The sequence below is a fragment of the Pan troglodytes genome, chromosome 14 (genome assembly GCF_028858775.2).
Source record: "Pan troglodytes isolate AG18354 chromosome 14, NHGRI_mPanTro3-v2.0_pri, whole genome shotgun sequence".
In the NCBI taxonomy this organism is placed as follows: Eukaryota; Metazoa; Chordata; class Mammalia; order Primates; family Hominidae; genus Pan; species Pan troglodytes.
This window is the reverse complement of record NC_072412.2, coordinates 66,071,612-66,094,883: the sequence shown is the minus strand read 5'-3', so window position 1 is coordinate 66,094,883 and position 23,272 is coordinate 66,071,612. Positions and strand designations below refer to the sequence as shown.

General features: G+C 37.1%; 1 protein-coding gene across 14 annotated transcripts in view; it reads right to left on the bottom strand.

Annotated features, from left to right (window-relative positions):
* Nucleotides 1-23,272, bottom strand: part of TDRD3 (tudor domain containing 3) — a 178,929-nt gene that overhangs the window by 142,338 nt on the left and 13,319 nt on the right. Inside the window, exon 1 of one of the 14 annotated variants that reach the window (XM_063792183.1) lies at nt 22,887-23,083. The exons of 9 other annotated variants lie outside the window; for them this stretch is intronic. Coding sequence is in view for 3 of the 5 variants with exons in the window: in XM_016925354.4 (XP_016780843.4) it covers nt 5,388-5,602 (215 nt within the window). In the remaining 2 variants the exon portion in view is untranslated. Of the gene's footprint in view, nt 1-5,387; nt 5,630-22,886; nt 23,084-23,272 lie in introns of those variants that run through there. 4 more of the 14 variants (XM_054665353.2, XM_016925354.4, XM_063792178.1 and 1 more) reach the window with 4 other exon arrangements.

Sequence of the window (23,272 nt, the reverse complement as noted above, 5' to 3'; positions counted from 1 at the left end):
CTAGCTTAAAGGTTTCTGACATTTGTTTTTTGTTGGAGAGTAGGGATAACAAAGAAAATAAAATAGACTACTATAATTTTGAATTTGTGTTTGATATAAAGATCACTCAGGGTTTTAAAAAAACTCATTTAGTAAGCATTCAAGAAATACCTCACCATTAGATATATTAAGACAATTTTCTCTTCCCGTCTCTTCTACATCTATATCCTCTGGAAATAGATGATTTTATAAAAATAAAGAACACATAAATTATTACAGACTAATGCTTTTTTGCTGTAGAATAGTTACAAAAAGTATTTTCAGCATTATTTCAATAATTGCTTTTCTGTGACATCAAAATATAGCATGACGATTTTAAAATGATCGTGAGATAGGTAATAAACAACAAACTTCTATTTTTATGACTCATATTCAAAATATTAAAATATTTTCCCCATACATAAACCAATCCATGAAGGCATTCACCCTAGAATGCTTATTTAGTATTAAAAAAATTGTAACAGCTGAGCAAGTAAAAATTTGTAAATAATTCCTTTGAAATCCCATAATTGATATATTACATAGTATAGTGGCAATGGTAACCTAACTATGTTGTTATTCATCTTTGTAAACCATGACTTCACATAAATTTAAAAGTATAAAATGAAGGCCTAGATATTTTCACTTTCATTGGGGTTATAATTTACAGCCTTCCTCTAATTCTGTATTTTCATACATTAATTCAGAAGCAGAACTGGGGTTACTTTTTAATAAATCAGATTTTAAGATGTGAGATTACTTAATATTTCTGTCCTCTTTTTCTCAGCAAAAAGGTAGTGGCTATAAAACCATACATCAGTTCAAAAGGCTTACATGAAGCCTAATGCCCTAAACACTACACTGACTACTGCACTCATAGCATTGGTGCCTACAAAGTCCATGCTGAGGGTCTCTCAAGGTGAGGCCTTCCAGAATTAACCCCAAGGAGATCACATACTTGATTAAGTTTACATAAGAAATGCTATTTATAAATGTAAGGTATTATAAAAATTGGAAGGCATTTTCATGAGTAGCTGGAGAGACTATCACTTTTTAGTGAAACTAGTGAAAACTAGATGAAAATCTCAGCCTTACCTTTCAATACATGTGGGACCCTAGTCAATTTACTTCATCTTTCTGTGCCTCAGTTTACCCTTGCCAAAAAAGACCGTACTGAAAATACTGATCTACAGAGTTTTTCTAAGAATAAATGAGGAGACAGCATGTAATACCTAGCATATGCTTGGAATACAGTAGGTGCTAAATAAGTATTAGTTTTCTTCCTTCTTAAACATGGTGCCCTTGTTTATTCTACAAAATATTTTCAAAACATAATGATATTCAAAAATCTGGATTCTAATGAGAAAGAAAGAGAATAAAATTTCTCTAATGAGAAAGAAAGAGAATAAAATTAATGATAAAGGGAATTTCTTCAAAGGCTACAGCTAATAGACAAAAGTATATATGCTTCCTTACTGGTAAGCCTGACTACAGATTTCTAGCAGGCTACTCACATGGAGTTCACTGAGAACTAAAGAAAAGTGTCAGAAAGAAGGAAATACCTTTATTATTTACTTTGTTTAAATCACTCAGTTTTACAATTGAAAGTTTTTTAACAATAAGAAAGTAAGTTATTCCATTAGACTGTGCCACTGTTTCTGCCTGGAACAGAATTTCTAATGCAAAATGAATTGCTATTGTTTTTGTTCAACCTGCCATTTATGTCAAAATTTAAAACAATAATGTCAAGAAAGAGCTAGTAAGCAATAAAGTTTAAAATTATATTGCACAGAGAAAAATTAGCCATTTTACAATTTACATTTAAAATTTATTTAATGTCATTCAAAATCTTAAAAATGAAAATCTACTTCAATTATCATAGGCAGTTAAGACAAATACCTACTTGTTTCTAGTATATGCAATCATATGTCTTACAATCTAATAGCATAACGATTCCCTGTACATTAAAATGAAGTAAAAAAATGAAAGAGGCATATAAAAAGCACAATATTACAATTAAAAAGGGCAGCCATTTAAATGTGTCACTCAACAGGTAAATACTAAACAATAAATTTTTTGTCAAAAGAGTGAAATAGTCCCATATATATGTCAGCTGATAAATATGAATTAGTAATTCTCATTTCCATTTCTTTAAAATGCATCTTAAATACAAAGTGCTTAGTGTTGCTTACATTTTTGAAATAGAAATGCTGCAAATAAATTAGATATTCTTTTCTATTGAAGGAGACCAGGAAATTTCACCCCAAAATATGGCACCCTGGTATGCTGATTATTTTAAATTAAAGGCCCTTGGAGACTGGCAGATACTAGAAGAAGCTTTACTCTGATACTCCCTTATCTGCTTAAACTCCAGACTCTTCAAAGAAGAAAATTACCACTGGTCCTTTCCATGAGTTTTCATTAACTCATACTGCAGGAATAAAGACTGAAGTCTGTCAACACACCTGGACAGAACCACTGTCTTCTCTGTGGGCCCACAAGGCTTTGTCTCAGGATGCATGAGGACGTATGTCTCAAGACGTATGTTCTCCAAGCCCATTGAATTCCCCTAAAAATCACTTACTATTCACCTTAAAATCATCCACATCTCCCTTTCCTCTGTGAAGAGTATATAAGCTTCTGTACCCCCACTGCACTATTGTATAAACAATCATTCTCTTGTAATTCCCTTGTGCTATGCACGATAAAATTAATTTTGTATGCCTCTGCTATTAATGGGCCTTTCTTCAGCTGATTTTCAGCAAACCTTCAGAGGCAGAAGGGAAAATTTTCCCTTGGCCCCTATATTAACTTAGAAAACATAATTTGACTACATCCCCCATACCTCTTCATAGTAGCCTGAATGGTGGCCCATGCTTATGTCCTAATGCCTGGGAATCTGTGAATGTTACTTTATTTAGAGACAGTCATTACAGAAGTAATTAAATTAAGAACTTTGAAATAAGAAAATCATACTAGATAATCCAGGCAGGTCCTAAATCCAATGACAAGTGTTTTTATAGGAGAGAGGCAGAGGGAGTTTAAAAATAAACACACAGAGTAAAGTGACACACAGAAAAGTAAAAGGCCATATGAAGCTGGAGGCAGAAACTGGACTGATGATGCCTCAAGCCAAGGAATGTCAGCAACCACAGAAGCTGTAAGGGTAAGTTACTGATTCTCCCCTAGAGCCTCTGCAGGGAGAACAGTTCCAAAGACATTTTGATTTCAGACTTCTGATCTCCAGAACTGTTAAGTGAATAAATTTCAATTGTTTTAGCCACCCAGCTTGTGGTAATTTGCTACCGCAGCCACAGGAAATAAATATACCCATTACAAATTCCAGTAATTACTTGAGAAGTATTGATTTAATTAAATAAAAAACATTATTTTGAAAGGCCATCCATCCCTTAGCTTAGAATCTATGAAGGACATTTTCTATTCAACTTAAAATGCCTTGATTCATTATCTCTTTCTGAATGAATACTTTCAGTGAACCTTATTGGTTAGTTTAAGTCTATAAATAAGAAAATACAAATTACACAGAGTGTCAGTGGCCCTTCTTATTATACAGAAAAGGATAGTGGGTAAACCAGGAGCACTGAACAGTGTGGAGAGATCAGTCAAAGGAAAGACGTAGAGAGGGGATCACCAAACTCTGTCTACCTACACCTGACTGACCTCCAAATGACACGTGCGAAGCCGACTCCAAACATCCCAGCTGAAGACAAAAGATTTGAAAAGAGGATGGAGCTGCTGCATAAGAAACGAAACTGCAGTTCAAACCCAGCCTCCCCACAAAAAAAAGTACCTTTAATAACACGGGAAACAATATTCATCAGTGTAAAACAACAGAACAAAAATCTTTACAATTTAACACTACTAATATGCACTACAAAATCCAAAATTACCCAACATACAAAGAACGAAAAAATGGAACACATTCTGAAGAAAAAACAAAATCAATCAAATCTGTCTGATGCCAAGATGAACCTGATGCTGAAAATAATAAAGATTTAAAGTGGATATTACAGCTATTTGCTCTTAAGAAAAAAAAGTTTTCAATACAGTCACACTCCACATAACATTTTGGTCAATGACAGATACATATATGACTGTGGTCCTCTAAAATTAAAATACTGTATTTTTACTGTATCTTTTCTATGTTTACATATTTTTAAATATACAAATATGTTTAAATACATAAATACGTACACAATACTAAATTGTGTTACAATTGCCCACAGTATTCAGTACGATAACATGCTGTACAGGTTGGTAGCCTAGGAGCAACAGGCTATGCCATATAGCCTATGCGCTTAGTCGGCAATACCATTAAGGTTTGTGTAAGAACACTCTGTGATGTTCCCACAGTGACAAAGTTGCTTGAGAACACATTTCTAGAACATACCCCATAAAGTGATGAATGACAGTATATGGTATGTGAAGGTTTTATAGAATTCCTCTGTGAAACCATTTGTCCCTTGGTGCTTTTATGGAGTAATCTCTCCTTAATTTTCTCTATTTCTTCTATAACATTGGTCTGCTTAAGCTTTCTAACTCTAATAGGGGCAACTTTGGTCATCTGTACTTTCCTAGAAAATTACCCATTTCATATAGGTTTTTAGAATTATTTGCAAAGTGTCTCATGACATTTAAAAAAATTTTTGTTGTGTATATTCAAGGTTTACAACATGATGTTACAGGATACATATAGATAGCAAAATAGTTACCATAGTGAAGCTTATTAACGTATCTATCATCTCACAGTTACTTTTTGTGTGTGACAAGGGCAGCTAATGTCTACTTATTTAATAAAAATCTCTAATTTTAATAACTTTAGTCCTCATGTTGTACATCTCTCAACTTGTTCATCCTACGTATCTATTTTTTGTCCTTGGACCCACATCTCCCCATTTCCTCTGCCCTCCCCACTGCCTGTGGTAACCACTGTTTCATTCTCTATTTCTATATTTGAGCTCTTTTTCGGTTTATAATATTCCACATATAAGTAAGATCACATAATACTTTTATTTCTGTGTCTGGCTTTTTTCACTTAGCATAACATCCTATAGGTCCATTCATGGGTGAGAAATGGCAGGATCTCCTTCTTTTTAAAGGCTCAATTATATCCCATTGTAAATACAAGTCACCCTTGAACTCGGGTGTTAGCAGCACCAACCCCTGCACAGTTGAAAATCTGAGTATAAATTCTGACTCCCTAAAAACTTAACTACTAATAGCCCACTGCTGACCAGAAGCCTTACCAATAACATAGTCAATTAATACATATTTTGTATACGTATAATGTACTATATTCCTACAATAAAAAGAAAATGTTACAAAAACCATATGGAAAACATATTTACTGTTCATTATGTGGAAATAGACCATCATTAAGGTCTTCATCCTCATTGTCTTCATGTTGAGTAGGCTGAGGAGGAGGAGGAAGAGGAGGGGTTGGTCTTGCTGTCTCAGTGGTAGCATGGTAGAAATCAAAGAAAATCCACGTATAAGTGAACTCACACAGTTCAAATCCGTACTGTTCAAGATCAACTGTATATACCACATTTTCTTTATTCATTTTTCCATCGATGGACACTAGATTGTTTCCATAGCTTGGCTACTGTGACTACTACTGCAATAAACTTGGGAGTGCAAATATCTTTATGAGGTAGTGATTTCATCTTCTTTGGATATATACTCAGAATAGGGATTGCTAGGTCATACTGTAGTTCTATTTTTAATTTCTTTAGGAGTTTCCATACTGTTTTCCACAAGGGCTGTACCCATCTACATTCCCATCAACGGTGTACTAGGGTGTTTCTCCACACCCCTGCCAACATTTGTTATCTTGTATCTTTTTTGATAATAGCCATCCTTATAGGTGTGAGGTGATACATCATAGTGGTTTCAATTTGCATGTCCCTGATCATTCGTGATCTTGAGCACCTTTTCATACACCTCTTAGACATTTTTATGTCTTCTTTAGGGAAAAGTTTATTCAGGTCCTTTGCCCATTTTTTAATCAAATTATTTTTAATGTATTCTGTTTCAAAGATGACTTCTCTTTGTTATTTCTTATTTTACATAGTTATGCATTTTTTCCTTGAATAAGTTAGCTAATGGTTTGTCTATTTTGTTAACTTTTTCAAAAACACCAAGACTGTTCATCCGATAAATGGATATAAACAAAATGTGTTATTTCCACACATTGTAATATTATTGTCATAAAAATAAGTGAAGGAATGATACATGCAGCAACATGAATGAACCATAAAAATGTTATGCTAAGTGAAAGAGGCCAAACATTAAAAGCCACATTCTGTATGATTCCACTTATATGAAATGTCATATAAAAAAATCCATAGAGACAGAAAGAAGATGAGAAGTTGCCAGGGTCTACGAGGAAAGGGGAATGATGCCAATGCATATCGGGTTAAATGTTCTTGAATTAGATAGCAGTGATGGTTACAAATCTCTGTGAATATACGAAAAGCTACTGAATGATATGCTTTATTTTTATTTATTTATTTATTTTTTCAGACAGAGTTGCCTTCTGTCACGCAGGCTGGGGTACAGTGGCACAATCTCTGCTCACTGCAACCTCTGCCTCCTGGGTTCAAGCAATTCTCCTGCCTCAGCCTTCTGAGTAGCTGGGACTACAGGAGCATCCCACTATGCCCGGATAATTTTTGTATTTTTAGTAGAGAAGGGGTTTTGCCATGTTGGCCAGGCTGGTCTCGAACTCCTCCCTCAAGTGATCCGCCAACCTCAGCCTCCCAAAGTGCTGGGATTACACGCGTGAGCCACTGCGCCCAGCCAGAACTGTACACTTTAAAAGAGGTGAATTTTTTTCTGTGATTTATAACTCAATAAAGTTGTTTTTTAAAAACCACTGTCCGGGGGCGGTGGCTCACGCCTGTAATCCCAGCGCTTTGGGAGGCCGAGGTGGGTGGATCACGAGGTCAGGAGATCCAGACCATCCTGGCTAACACAGTGAAACCCCGTCTCCACCAAAAATACAAAAAGTTAGCCGGGCATGGTGGCGGGCGCCTGTAGTCCCAGCTACTCGGGAGGCTAAGGCAGGAGAATGGCGTGAACCCGGGAGGCGGAGCTTGCAGTGAGCCGAGATGGCGCCACTGCACTCCAGCCTGGGCGACAGAGTAAGACTCCATCTCAAAAAACAAAAACAAACAAACAAACAAAAAACACTGCATGGCCAGGGAGAGAAAACATCAGGATTTTGGCTTATTTGCTAGATTTACTGTTTTTCTATTCTTTTGCTCATCAATTTCTGCTTTTATAGTTATTATTTTTCTTCCTTTTGACTTACCTTGATCTTTTTTAGTTTCACTGAAAATTTAGTTCATGTATTCATTTTATTAATAAAAGCAGTAAAATAAATTTTCCTCTAATCACTGCTTTAAATATACCACATAAATTATGATATAAAGTGTCACTGTCATTACATTTTTTTACAATACATTTAATTGTATTTCTCCTTTTACAATTTTTTAAAATACTTTTTAAAAAGTTGTTTAGTCAAACTTTTTAATTTCTAGGTGAAAGGGCTTGTATTTGGTTTTGTTAGTAAATCCTAGTTTTAGTCCACTGTAATCAGAGTGTATATAATAGTTCTACTTTATGGAAGTTATTAATGTTTTCCTTATGACATAATATATAATCAGTTTTTGTGAATGTGCCATAGGCACTTAAGAAAATGAGTATTTTCTCTTATCAAGGTATAGCATTCAATATACAGTATACCCAGAAGATCAACCTTATTGGCTATATTGTTTACATCTTCTACCTCCTTATATTTTGTCCACTTAAATCTATCATTACTAGTAATGAAAGTAGTATAACGAAGTATCCTGTTACTGGTATGTTTCTATGTATGTGTCCCTGCAAACTCCTGAAGTTTCTGTTTCAGAAAGCCAGTTGCTCTATCTCTTGATGCATAAAAGTTCTGGCATGATGAAAACTATTTTTATATAGCCTTAATATTTAAAAAGCAGCTTGGCTAGATATAAAATCCCAAATTCATACTTCCACTGACTTTTCTTTGAATGCTGCTCTATTTTTGCCTTGCTTTATATATTGGTTTTGAAAAGCTTGATGCTACTATAATTCTTTTGCTTTTATTTGACTTTTTTCATGGCGGTCCTAAGGATTTTATTATCTTAATAATCTGATAATTTTTAACTGGGATATGTCTTGGAGTTAATTGCTGTGGATTAATCTTTCATTGCACTTGACATACTTTCAATGTGTGGATTTACATCTTTTTCTATCTGGAAAGTTTTCTTGAATTATAGTTTTAGATATCAGCTCTTTTCAATTGTTTTGGTTTTTTCCCCTTAGGGACTCAAATAAAACAAATATTATTCCTTCCTTGACTTGAATATTATTCCAAAGGAATAATATTCGACTACTTTCTCTCTGACATTTCTTCTTTATTTAAATTCTCATAGTTGTTTTTCTTTCTTCAATGCTCCTTATCAATTTTTCATTCTAGTCCATTTTCCCTTGGGTACCTTGTAATATATTCTTTATTTCTAAAATAATTCTGATATTTTCTTCCATTTCTTTCCAAAGCTCCATCAACATTTTTCCCCCATTTGTCCCTGTTTATTGTCCACTTCTGTCTTTAGTTTTTGAATTTCTGACTCAAGTGATTTTTCATACTTCCAAATGCTCGTTGGAGTAAATTTAATTCTGTTGGAGTATGAACTTAGAGTTATAGTTCACGGTTGTTTTGGGGAAAAAGAATTTTCCTCGGTTTGCGTGCAAATTTGTTTCCTGATTTAGAAATATTTTGTTCATTTTTGTGACATTGGGCTGTTTTACAATATTTCTAGTCCAATGTCAACCTTTCCTACCAGTCAATCAATGCTATATACTTTAATGAAGTGGTTGGTTTCATTAGGGGGCATATTATGAATCCTCCACCTGTGTAGTTCTATTTTGTCTCACGGGGCCTTAATTTTTCCCTTTTCCTTCTTTTCCTCTTCATTATCCAATTGCCAAAGGAAACGCCTTCCCTCCTTTTTGTTTCTTTCTCTCCCAGAAGCTATGCATTTCAAAAATTGAACCTTTAAATCATACCTATTCTTTGAAATCAGACTTACCCATTTAAATAGAATCTATCCATTTAATTCATACACCAATTCCTTTATATGGCATGTGTCTATTTTAAGTTACATGCCTGACCCACTGTTTTTCATCTGTTTCTTTCTGGCCCTTTACTTGGCACCTGTCCTTACTTTGAAATATCTTCCTAATAAGCCAAATTTCTTTATTTTTCACATTTAGGGTGGATTTGATCTTTCTGGTGGTCATTCCTACCACCCTCCAGTCATTTCATTTGCATCTCTCCTCTGCTTTTCTGTAGTTTTTTTTGAGGTCTGCCTTGGATCACCAAAGCCCCACAAGTGGGACAAGATTGGCACAGGAGTGTGTGGAACCATGGGGCTGGCTTTTAACTTTTTCTTTTTACTGACAGGTCTTTGATAGTTTCCACATTCTCTGTGCTCACATAAGGTTGAGAGCATTGTTTTACACAGATTTTGCTTAGGTGTGAAGTTATCCGTATAGTTTGGGGGAAAGATTTTGGGAAGTTATTTACTACACTGCCACCATTTTCTAGTTATCATAAGTCCTAGTAGGATTTTCTTCAGCAAATAGACAAACTGATGTTAAAATTCATATGTGATATGGTTTGGCTGTGTCCCCACCCAAATCTCATCTTGAATTGTAGCTCCCATAATCCCCATGTGTCACGGGAGGGACCCAGTGGGAAGTAATTGAATCAAGAAGGCAAGTTTTTCCTATGCTATTCTCGTGATAGTAAGTAAGTCTCATGAGATCCGATGGTTTTATAAAGGGCAGTTCCTGTGCACATGCTCTGCTGCCTGCCACCACGTATGATGTGCCTTTGCTCCTCCTTCGTCTTCTGCCAAGATTGTGGGGCCTCCTGAGCCATATGGAACTGTGAGTCCATTAAACCTCTTTTTTTCTTATTAATTACCCAGTCTCGGGTATTTCTTCACAGCAGTATGAAAATGAACTAATACAATATGGAAATGCAAATGCTCAAGAATTCCCAAATTAACCTGAAAGAAAAGATGAGGGCTCACACTAATTGTTATCAGTACTTATCATAAAGCTTCATTAATCCAGACAGTGTGAGATTGGCATGAGGACAGTCAAATAGAATAATAAAACAATATAGACCCACAAAATACGGTCAACAGAGTTTCTTTTTTTTTTTTTTTTTTTGAGACGGAGTCTCAGTCTGTCACCCAGGTTGGAGCACAGTGACGTGATCTCGGCTCACTGCAAGCTCCGCCTCCTGGGTTCATGCCATTTTCCTGCCTCAGCCTCCCGAGTAGCTGGGACTACAGGCACCCGCCATCATGCCCGGCTAATTTTTTTTGTATTTTTAGTAGAGACGGGGTTTCACCATGTTAGCCAGGATGGTCTTGATCTCCTGACCTCATGATCCACCCACCTCGGCCTCCCAAAGCGCTGGGATTACAGGCATCAGCCACCACGCCCAGCCTGGTCAACAGATTTTCAATCAAAATGCCAAGTCAATCCAATAAAGAAAATTTTTTTTTACAAATGTCACTGAAATACCTGAATATCTGTATAAAAATAAAAATAATACCATGCTTCTTTCCCACTCCACAAACCAACATAATTTGATCATATACTTAAATATAAAACCCATATCATACAGCTTCTGGAAGCAAGCATAAGAAAGTACCTTCACAAACTTGAAGTAGGCAACAATTCTTGAACAGGACATAAAAAGCCCTCATTATAAAAGAAAAAAAAACTGATAAAATTGATCTTGACCAAAATTAAAAATATTTAGTCATCAAAAAAATATCATTAATAAAATAAAAAGGCCACAGATTGTAAAAAACATTCATAGCATATATATTTTAAGACTCATATCTAGAACATATAATCAACTCCTACAAATCAACATTTAGAAGTCCAACAATCCAATTTCTTTTTGTTGTTGTTGTTGTTAGGTAAAAAACATTAAACTTTATGGAAATAATTACAAGTAGAAAAAATCATACTTCTTATACACTGATTAACTTGATGTAAATGATATCTATCTTCTAAGTCTATATTTGTAATATTAATAATCTAGTATATCTATCATTACATGATGTATTACATATAAAACACATAACCACAATAATTATAAAAGAGATGAAAATACCTTTTCATCTCTTTTTGTCTTCTAATATGAAATATTTTTACTTATAGGAAAAACATTAAAAATAATTTTTAAAAATTCCTGCTCACACCACCTAGATTTTTAAAATATTAGCATTTTACCATATTTACTTTAGATTATTCCTTTTCTTCCTTTCTGCTTTCATCCATCTATTCTTTTTTTTTAATTTTACTTTAAGTTCTGGGATACATGTGCAGAATGTGCAGGTTTGTTACATAGGTATACATGTGCCATGGTGGTTTGCTGCATCTATCAACCCATCATCTAGGTTTTAAGCCCCACATGCATTAGGTATTTGTCCTAATGTTCTCCCTTCCTTTGCCCCCCGCCCCCACAACAGGCCTCGGTGTGTGATGTTCCCCTCTCTGTGTCCATGTGTTCTCACTGTTCAGCTCCCACCTATGAGTGAGAACACATGGTGTTTGGTTTTTCTGTTCCTATGTTAGTTTGCTGAGAATGATGGTTTCCAGCTGCATCCATGTCCCTGCAAAGGACATGAACTCATTCTTTTTTATGGCTGCATAGTATTCCATGGTGTATATGTTCCATATTTTCTTTAGTCTATCAGTGATGGGTACAACAATCCAAATTCTTAATGGACAAGAGACTCAAATAGATACTTTATTAAGAGCTAATAGTCACATTAAAAAGTACTCAACATCTTTAGCCATCAAGAAAATACACATTAAAACCACAATGAGATACCATTTCACACCAGATGAATGGCTAAAATCAAAAGGACTGAAAACAGAATATTGGTGAGGAAGTGGAGAAACCAGATCTCTCATACACTGTTGGTTGGAGTATAAAATGTCACACCCACTTTGGAAATAAACTTTTGGCTGTTTCCTATAAAGTTAAACAAAAATCTGCCCTATGGCCCAGCAATTTCACTCCTAGATATCCTCTAAGAGAAATGAAAACATATGTCCACAAAAAATACTTATAAATGAATGCTCCAAGCCTTATTCATAATAACCAAAAACTGGTTATTGTCTATCAAAAGGAGAATGACCAAACAAATTATGGTATACTCAAACATGAACTCCTACTCAACAATAAAAAATGAACTACCAATACAGACAAGAATATGAATGAATCTCAAAAGCATTATACTTCTAAGATGTCAGAAGAAATAAGGTTTCCATTTTTATAATATCCAATTACAAGATAGTGAATCCATGATGCCAGATGTCAGAAAAAGACTATCTGTGGGCACAGAAGGAACAGAGCAGGAGAAAACTTTCTTGGGTGATGAAAACATTCTATATCACATTTAGAATGGGGGTTATCTAAACGTACACAACTATCAAAACCTATCATGCTAAACACTTAAGAGCTGTGCATTTTAACGTACATTAATTGTGCTGCAATTTAAAAAGACAAGTCCGTTCAGTTTATTTATTCAATAAACATTTGTTGAGTCTCTATCTACTCTGTGGCAGACACTGTACTAGTCCCAAGAATTCAAAGATGAAAAAACCATGGTACTGACCTCAAATAAGTTTAGTCCCAGTGAAGCTTGGTTTACTTGAGGAGACAAACATATAAACAATTATAGCACAATGAGCTAGAGACAGAATGTTAAAGGACCTCAGAAGAAGGGTACCTACTTTCTATCAGGGAAGACTTCTTATAACAGATGGCAGCTATGTTTTAAAATGATGGACAAGAATTAACTAACTTAAATGGAGAAAAAAATCCAAGCAGAAAGGACAAGATCAGAAATGGTACAGTGGCAGGACATAAAATACCATGTACATAAGAGACCCACAAGCAAGTTGGTCTTGTTAGAGCATAAACTACTGGAGAGGTAGGAGCAAAAATGGATGCCACAAAGAAACAAGAGGCTATGCATACCTTTGTAAGACAGACTTCATCCTGTAGGTGACAAAAGATCTAAAGATTAGACAACCTTTGTAGATAACTCATTCTAACACCTATAGAAAAGACAGATTTGAGACAGTAAGCAAGAAGACCAATCAGGAGGCTACTCTCAAGAATAAAGGCCTGAAGTAGAAAAATATTTAGAAGGTAAAATTGGCAGGTCTGATTCTTAATTTAGATATGAGTGAATAGGAAAAAGAAAAAAATGACTCATGAATGGTGAGATGAGTGTACTACCTCTAAAACAAGAGTGTAAAGAGAAGAAGAACTTGGGAGATGGAGGGGAAGAGAAGTACAGTGAGAGGCATGAGGAGTTCGAGGTGCCCCTGGGATACCTAGTTTGAATTGTGAGAGTATTTCATATATAAGGCTGTATTTTGAAGTTCAGGCCCAGAAAGATTTAGGAATCATCAGTATATAAAAATTAGTTTAAATCGGCCGGTGTGGCGGCTCACACCTGTAATCCCAACACTTTGGGAGGCCGAGGCAGGTGGATCACCTGAAGTCAGGAGTTCAAGATTAGCCTGGCCAACATGGTGAAACTCCATCTCTACTAAACATACAAAAATTAGCTGAGCATGGTGGCAGGAGCCTGTAATCCCAGCTACTCAGGAGGCTGAGGCAAGAGAATCACTTGAATCCAGGAGGCAAAGGCTGCAGTGAGCTGGGATAGCCTCCAGCCTGGGCAACAGAGTGAGACTCCATCTCAAAAAAAAAAAAAAATGAAATTAGTTTAAATCATGAAAGCAAATGAGACTGGGTCAAGTACAATGGCTCACACCTGTAATCCGAGCACTTTGGGAGGCTGAGGCAGGAGAATCCCTTTGAGGCCAGGAGTTTCAGACCAGCCTGGACAACATAGCAAGAGCCCATCTCTACTAAAATAAAAAATTGGCCATGTGGGGTGGTGTGTGCCTGTAGTCCTAGCTACTTGGGAGGCTGAGGTGGGTTTATCACTTGACCCAAGGAGATTGAGGCTGCAGTGAGCTATGATTATGCCACTGTACTCCAGCCTGGGCAGCAGAATAAGACCTGGACTCAAAAAAAAAAAAAAAAAGAGAGAGAGAGACTGATCAGTTAAAGTCAGAAGAACAAGAAAGTGGACCAAAGATAGAACTTTGTTAGTACCAATAAGGAAACTAAGAAAAGCCAGGGAAAGGTACGATAAGAATATCATAAAAAGACAACGAATGATGAGAAAGGAATGAAGAGAACAAGAACAAGATGAGGAGAACAGTGTTAGGGGAGACAAGGAATAGTTAATTTTAAGACACTATGTCTTAACAGTGAATTCCAAGATAGACATAAACCGTCCAAAGTAACAGAGCCAGTAAGGAAAAATTTGAAAGATATCTCACAACTGGAAAGTCACTGGTACTTTAGCAAAAGCATTTCAGCAGTGTGGAAGAAGCACAAGCCAGACTGTAGCAGACAGCCCAAACAAACAGTAGGTATAAGTAAGACTAATGCAAACAAATGTGCACATGAACACAGTCATACATGTGCTAAACATTACAACAACAAGAAAAGGCATTCGTAAAATATTTTCTTAAAAAAGGAAACTCAGATTTTGGAGAAAAAAAGTCTTGCTTAATAAATATCTACTTGGTAAATGAATGTTTTAAATACAGCTTCATTCACATACTGCTTTGGAAATAGCACTAAGAATGGAATTAGTAGTTGACCATATCAGCTCAACTGATCATGGGAAAGGTAAGAGCAAGTATTACCATCTTTCAATAATCACTGTTTTGTAAATCTGTTCTTAAAACTTCCTTAGTTAAAAAAAAATCTCATTAGAAATTTAGACTAAGAACTATATTATGAGTACTTCCACATCTTCCTCTAAAAATCTTTACACTTTACACTTAGAGAAACCTTAATTATTGAAAAGAGTCAGTGAAATCATAAAGTGGATCATTTTTGCCATGATTTGATATTGTACCATGTTAAATCTAAAATCAATATCTTATCAACTTCCAAAACCAATTTTTGAGCCATCCAACAAAGTTATTAATTCTTAAGCAAAGGGTATTTTAAAATGTCCAACATTAACACTAATAAACATTATTAACTGATTCTATTTTTAAATAGGGGAAGGAGACAAGTCAAGGACACTGACGGCCAACCAGAGTTCTCCCTTTCTTCACTTTTCCTTAAGAAAAAGATATATTGATGAAGTTTGTCTCTAAAGAATGTTTTTCCATAAATTGTCTTTGCCTGAGCCTTGATCTCTTCACCCATCCTTGAAATAAAGGCCAGAACTATCTTTGTAAACTTGGCAAATCTGATCTTTTCATGGCTCTTATTTAAAACTCAATAAATCTCTGGACATGGTAGTTCCCGGAAGATCCATCAAGGCATCTGTACAAAGCTTGCCCATTTGAGAAAAGAAAGCAATTTTATTTGCATACATCTTACAATTTGATATTAATCATGTTTTACAGAAAAATTAATGTACTCTTCAAAATTCTCATATTCTTTAAGTGTGTGAATGAGTTATAAAGATTGCATTGGTCTGTTTAGTTAGCTAACATTGAGGGCCTAGTTTTCCCAATAATGGCATTTGCCTATTATTGCTTACATTTGTTAAATGAGTATGTTTGCTTATTACCAATATGTTAATTATAGTCCTGATACACCAAAGTGGTTGGATGAAGCGTAAAGATTCTGATGAAATAGTAATGTAATCAGAATAATATAATCAGATAATAAAATAATAATATAATCAGAATAACATCAAAAATGAAAATTGTGCACTGGATCCCAGTTAATATGAATGTCCACAGAGTGGAATTGGTAATTCTCAAAGTTTCAGAACACAAATCTAAAAAGGAAAAATATGAATGAGAATGGCAATGAATATTGTAAAACAGGATCTCATTAGGCCCTTCATGCCTAGTTCCCTAAACACTGTTATAAAACATCAATCTTGGTCAAATCAACACATGAATTTTTTTTTCATAAGTTCAATTTCTTATATAAAATAATCAGTATGCTGATGACCAATCAGTTTAATTTAAATATGATTGGCTACCAAATATATTTTGATATCTAAGAAAAAACTCCTCCTATATTTTACTCAAGACTGATGTGTTTTAACAGGTTTTTCAACCTCATATTCACTCTTTTCCCTCTGTTTAAGCAGTACTGATTTTATTTTTTAAAAACAAAAACAGAAAAAAAAAAAACACTGTCTGTTGTCTAGGTATTCTACAGAATCCAAAAGTTGTCCAAGTGTGATAGGAATGCTCAATTGAAACCAATGAACGATTTCTATCTGCCCTAGGATATAATGGAAAGTTCTATTAAAATTAGTAGACCATTTCAAAACACCTGATAACTCTGTATTTGACAAAAAGCCCCCACTGCAAGTACTGACACATTCCTATCAAATAGTTAGGATTTACTAATTTATGAGGCAGCCCCATTCATACTAGTCACTACAAATAAGGATAAGAACAAGGATTGTGGTTTTCTTGGCAAGTTATTTTTGACAAATTCTGGTACCAATAGCATATACTACTTGTTCCAACTTCAGTTTTTTCTAAGTAATAAAGAATTAATATATCTATTTTACTAATTACTTAGGGCAGAGATTGGCTAACTTTTCCTGTAAAGAACCAGATAGTAAATATTGCAGGCTTTCCTACAATATTTGATTTCTGTCACAACTACTCTTTGCTCCTGTAGCACAAAAGCAGCTACAGACAGTAGGTGTATGAGTGGTTCTGGCTGTGTTCTACTAAAATGTTATTTACAAAAACTGGTAGCAGGCCAGATTTGGCCCACTGGTCATAGTCTGCCAACTCCTTAGGATAAAGCTATATAATCTTTCTTTCTTCAAAAACTAGACGTAAAAGACATGTCCTTCTCTCAAAAAAAATGTATTTGGACTTAAAAAAACGTACATTGTCTCACAAATTTACATATTGCACAACTGGTTCCACACATTTAATTTTTGAGGAGGGCAACACATTATTCTTTAAGTGAAATCCTTATTTATAAAAATATAAGGCAAATACTTAATAACAATGCAACATTTCAACAAGAATATGAAAATACCTCCCTTCAGCTGAGACTTAAGTTCATGTCCATATTAAGAGACTGAATATTGACAGTTTCCTCTCTCAAATTTCTATTCTTCCTGTACAAGTGAAATAATGTAATATTTTATGAAATATTCTACCTGTACCTTTTATCTTTAATTTGAGACACTAATATTTATGATTATAAAATGCTAATGGTATGATATATATATTTGAGATTAAAAATCCATGAGATATAAAGATTTTATCTTTATGGAAGTAACACTCTCACAGGCTATGTAAGGTAATCTAAAATAGAGTAAAGGGCATCAACTTTTTCCAAAGGTGACACAAGATCAGAAATTCATGTGTGCAAGTAACATGAATGTATTTAACTGACAACACTAATTTAAGTGAGTCCAGTCTTGACATACAACAGCAAGAACATTAACTATTTACTGGGCATTCAGCATATGCCAAGCAGTATTCTAAGCACTTGGTGTGTATTAACTTATTAATCCTCCTAACAATACTATGAAGTAGGTATAATATTGACACCATTTTATAGATAAGCAAACTGAGACATGAGCAGTTAAGAAATGTGCCCAAGGTTATAGCTAATCTGTGGCAGAACCAGGACTGATCTCAGCTCAGGAGAACTGGTCTTCAAGAGCCCATGCTCGTAAACATCAGCCATACAGCTTCTCAAGCAGATATATATCTAACTGAATATAAAAGGTACATGGCAGTGTTTTTGTAACTATTTTCTTTTTCTCAGTAATCTCTCACAATAATTCAGTTTTGTGATGAAATTCTAATTAATTATAATTAACTAATTCTAATATAAATGTTTATTCAAAATCATTTACACATCTCAGTTTCAAACACAAAGTGATTCAAGCTTTTGGGCCCATTCCTTGGCAGCATTTTCACATGCTAACTTCCTGTTGACCTATTAGTTCATATATATTGGGTACTTAGGCAAAAAAAAAAAAATTGGGGGTACAGGGATACTGCAGGGAATACCAGGCAGGCCATAACAGCAAAAAGCAAGTTGAAAACAACAAAAACATTCAGTCAAACATGAGCCCGTATTTCAACTTTTAAAGTACGCATCTTAGATATGTAGAGATCTATAATCATATTTTATATATACTTTTGCTTAAAGCATTACTTTAAGCAAATGTTTAAGAATAATGATAAACAATTTAATTTACACATGAAATGAAAGCTACTGCGATAAGGTAAACCATTTTAAAAGACCACTAACAGTCCAATTCAATTTTATTTTCCATGAAAACATGTCAAGGCAAGAATAATAACAAAAAAAATCAGGCAGTTGGCCAATATAATGGCCCAGATAAGTTTCATAACACCAATTCAAAACAAATACTAATTAATAACTAAAAGTATAAGAAAATTACAAAATACATAAAAAGAAGGCATCATTTCATTAAAAAAAGCATCCATTTCTTGATGTGTCGTACTAGTTATCAGCATGATTAAACCAACAAGGCTTGTAATCCCTTTTTATAAGCAAATACAGTCCATACTACCTACTATTATAGAATGCCATATAATGTAGGGGAAAGGGCTTTTCAAGCTGAAAAGTCCTTACAAACATAAGATTATCACTAAAAATAAGTGATATCACTAAATATTTTTTAAAAAGTAGAAGAATATTAAGTAAACTAAATCAAAAAGTATGAAAGGCCAAAAAAAAGAGCCTCATTTACTCACACAATTCACTCAAATTTACCATAAGCTGAACAATATCACTGAATGAAAAATTCAAATATGTCAAATATGACCTACTTCAAGTGTGGTTCATGGATTAATGCCAATCCACAAACTCTGTTACTGTCACATGATTGGATATGTACAGAAACTTTTGGAGCAATCTCACACTGCCACAAGGTTTTATAGTTTATAAGATTTAACTAGTTGTTTGTTTGAGAGTCACTGAGCTAGGCCACAGTTCTCAGAATCTCTTTCAGGTAGATGTCAGATTAAAGTTCTTAGAAACCAAGGATATGATGTCTCTTCCTCAGGGAACTGACTCTATGGCTCTCTGCTCTTCTTCCCATTCCAGCTAGGGAAACCCAAATTTGCCAGCTACTCTGCTATGACCATGAAGACAATGACAATACCCTAGAGTGTTGCTCCTCAAACCTTAATGTGCAAAAGAATCACTTTAATGTACAATAAGATTCTTTAATAAGAATCTTACTAAAATTAAGATGCTGGTGAGGTTTGAGATTCTACACTTCTAACAAGCTACCAGGTGATGTCAATGCTGCTGGTCTGTGGACCACACTTGGAGTAGCAAGGGGTGAGGGGACATCAAAGCAATAAGATGAAAGGAACCTGGGTCCTTAAATGACAGCACAAAGCAGAACTGTCTAACTATTCTGGGTTGTTTTGTGACCAAAAAAAAAGAAAAACCAAAAAAACCTATGTTCTCCAGGCTTCTCTTACATCAGCCTAGCCTTCAACCTAATTAAGGCAGGGCATTTTTTTTAAGCATTAGAAAAATGTAGCTCAGGCCAGTTTTGTATTTAATCTTTGGCATTTTGCTTAAAATAATATCAAAATAAATGCTTATTCACATAAGTAGAAACTGGTAAAAATGTCAAGGCTCTGTTGCACTTTCAAGATAATCAAACTTCAGTAGGCACACCATAATTTCTGTCATGTATTATTTAAGTATTAAGTCCATTCTCATTACCCTGTAACTGTAAAAGTATATACCACTACACTGCACTCTTTTCTTCATGAATTTTTAATTCAACTTGTTAAACTCTCAATTTGTTAAGAAACTACATCTAATTATATGAGAGTGTCTTTTAATTGTGAACTATCACAGCTAACCAAGTCTTTATAACTAGTAGAAAATTTAATGAGTGCTATGGCAGGTGTCTGTGTTGCAAAGAGCAGCTAGATATGTTTATTAACAAAGTTAAATATTTTGGGTGGCCATTTTGCACTAACAACAATGTAAACACAGGCACAAAAATGGTCACTGAAATTTCATGGTATTGTACAGCCATTATGTTTTTAATATACGCATATAAAAACTTTCATTATGTATCAACTTTACCAGGGAAACATCTAATTAATATGTTTATAAAGACTTTTGATGAATGAGTAATTAAACAGGGAAAAAACATAAAACCAAAGCAAAAAATCCACAACCAGAAAAGGCAGTCAAAAAATTTATCAGCAACAACCAAAATAAGGGAAAACGTACATCCAGCTCTTGCACAACTTCAAAATGTAACAACCAAAGAAGATTCTCATGTAGCCTGAGAACTAACCCTACCCTATCCATCCCTAAGAAGCAAAACTGAGGAAAGAAGTCAAATCAAAACGATCCTCTTTTTTCTTCAAAGAAGAAATTTTCGCCCTTTCCCTTCTCCCTTCCTCTCCCTTCTCCCTCTCCCTCTCCCTACGGCCCACGGTCTCCCTCTCCCTCTCTTTCCACCGTCTCCCTCTGATGCCGAGCTGAAGCTGGACTGTACTGCTGCCATCTCGGCTCACTGCAACCTCCCTGCCTGATTCTCCTGCCTCAGCCTGCCGAGTGCCTGCGATTACAGGCGCACGCCGCCACGCCTGACTGGTTTTCGTACTTTTTTGGTGGAGACGGGGTTTCGCTGTGTTGGCCGGGCTGGTCTCCAGCTCCTAACCGCAAGTGATCCGCCAGCCTCGGCCTCCTGAGGTGCCGCGATTGCAGACGGAGTCTGGTTCACTCAGTGCTCAATGGTGCCCAGGCTGGAGTGCAGTGGCGTGATCTCGGCTCGCTACAACCTCCACCTCCCAGCCGCCTGCCTTGGCCTCCCAAAGTGCCGAGATTGCAGCCTCTGCCCGGCCGCCACCCCGTCTGGGAAGTGAGGAGCGTCTCTGCCTGGCCGCCCATCGTCTGGGACGTGAGGAGCCCCTCTGCCTGGCTGCCCAGTCTGGAAAGTGAGGAGCGTCTCTGCCCGGCCGCCATCCCATCTAAGGAAGTGAGGAGCGCCTCTTCCCGGCCGCCATCCCATCTAGGAAGTGAGGAGCGTCTCTGCCCGGCCGCCCACCGCCTGAGATGTGGGGAGCGCCTCTGCCCCGCCACCCCATCTGGGATGTGAGGAGCGCCTCTGCCCGGCCGTGACCCCGTCTGGGAGGTGAAGAGCGTCTCTGCCCGGCCGCCCCATCTGAGAAGTGAGGAGACCTCCCCCTGGCAACCGTCCTGTCTGAGAAGTGAGGAGCCCCTCCGCCCAGCAGCCGCCCCGTCTGAGAAGTGAGGAGCCCCTCCGCCCGGCAGCCACCCCGTCTGGGAAGTGAGGAGCGTCTCCGCCCGGCAGCCACCCCGTCCGGGAGGGAGGTGGGGGTCAGCCCCCGCCAGGCCAGCCGCCCCGTCCGGGAGGGAGGTGGGGGGGTCAGCCCCCCGCCCGGTCAGCTGCCCCGTCTGGGAGGTGAGGGGCGCCTCTGCCCGGCCGCCCCTACTGGGAAGTGAGGAGCCCCTCTGCCCGGCCAGCCGCCCCGTCCGGGAGGGAGGTGGGGGGGGTCAGCCCCCTGCCCGGCCAGCCGCCCCGTCCGGGAGGTGAGGGGCGCCTCTGCCCGGCCGCCCCTACTGGGATGTGAGGAGCCCCTCTGCCCGGCCACCACCCCGTCTGGGAGGTGTACCCAACAGCTCATTGAGAATGGGCCAGGATGACAATGGCGGTTTTGTGGAATAGAAAGGGGGGAAAGGTGGGGAAAAGATTGAGAAATCGGATGGTTGCCGTGTCTGTGTAGAAAGAAGTAGTCATGGGAGACTTTTCATTTTGTTCTGTACCAAGAAAAATTCTTCTGCCTTGGGATCCTGTTGATCGGTGACCTTACCCCCAACCCTGTGCTCTCTGAAACATGTGCTGTGTCCACTCAGGGTTAAATGGATTAAGGGCGGTGCAAGATGTGCTTTGTTAAACAGATGCTGGAAGGCAGCATGCTCGTTAAGAATCATCACCACTCCCTAATCTCAAGTACCCAGGGACACAAAACACTGCGGAAGGCCGCAGGGTCCTCTGCCTAGGAAAACCAGAGACCTTTGTTCACTTGTTTATCTGCTGACCTTCCCTCCACTATTGTCCTATGACCCTGCCAACTCCCCCTCTGCGAGAAACACCCAAGAATGATCAATAAAAAAAAAGAAAAAGAAAAAAAAAAAAACGATCCTGAGAAATCTCATTATTACTCAAATTAGAACATACTAAGAGAATCAGCAGGCAGCCTAGAGAAAAGATCGTGGCCAATTCCTAGGAGTAGAGGCCCCTGAATATCAACTTGCACTCTCAGCACAGACACAAAGCGTTGCCAGTACTTGCCATTCTGAGTACAGTGAACTGAGCAAGGATACTGAGGAGCCCATTTTACATGCTTTATGTCCTAACAGTAACACATACACGTCCTTTTTGGTGCTCATAATTGCAAGATAACAAGAGTAAACTCTGTTTAGCAGAGTCCTCAGGTAAAACCCCAGTGGACTTGAACTCTATGACAACTTAGACTGCAAGATACCTAGATTCCTACTTCTTTGCCTCATTAAAGGCCCTAGCATGAAATATAATTTCATCATCTTAACTCCTTTCTAACTGAATGTACTAGACCATTTTCATGCTACTGATAAAGGCATACCCAAGACTAGGAAGAAAAAGAGGTTTAACAGGACTTACAGTTCCACATGGCTGGGGAGGCCTCAGAATCATGGTGGGAGGTGAAAGGCACTTCTTTCATGGCGATGGCAAGAGAAAAATGAGGAAGAAGCAAAAGCAGAAACCCTTGATAAACCCATCAGATCTTCTGAGACTTATTCACTATCATGAGACTAGCACAGGAAAGACTGGCCCCCATGATTCAATTACCTCCCCCTGGGTCCCTCCCACAACACGTGGGAATTCTGGGAGATACAACTCAAGTAGAGGTTTGGGTGGAGACACAGCCAAACCACATCATTCCAACCCTGGCCCCTCCAAATCTCATGTCCTCACATTTCAAAACCAATCATGCCTTCCCAACAGTCCACCAAAGTCTTAACTCATTTCAGTATTAACCCAAAGTC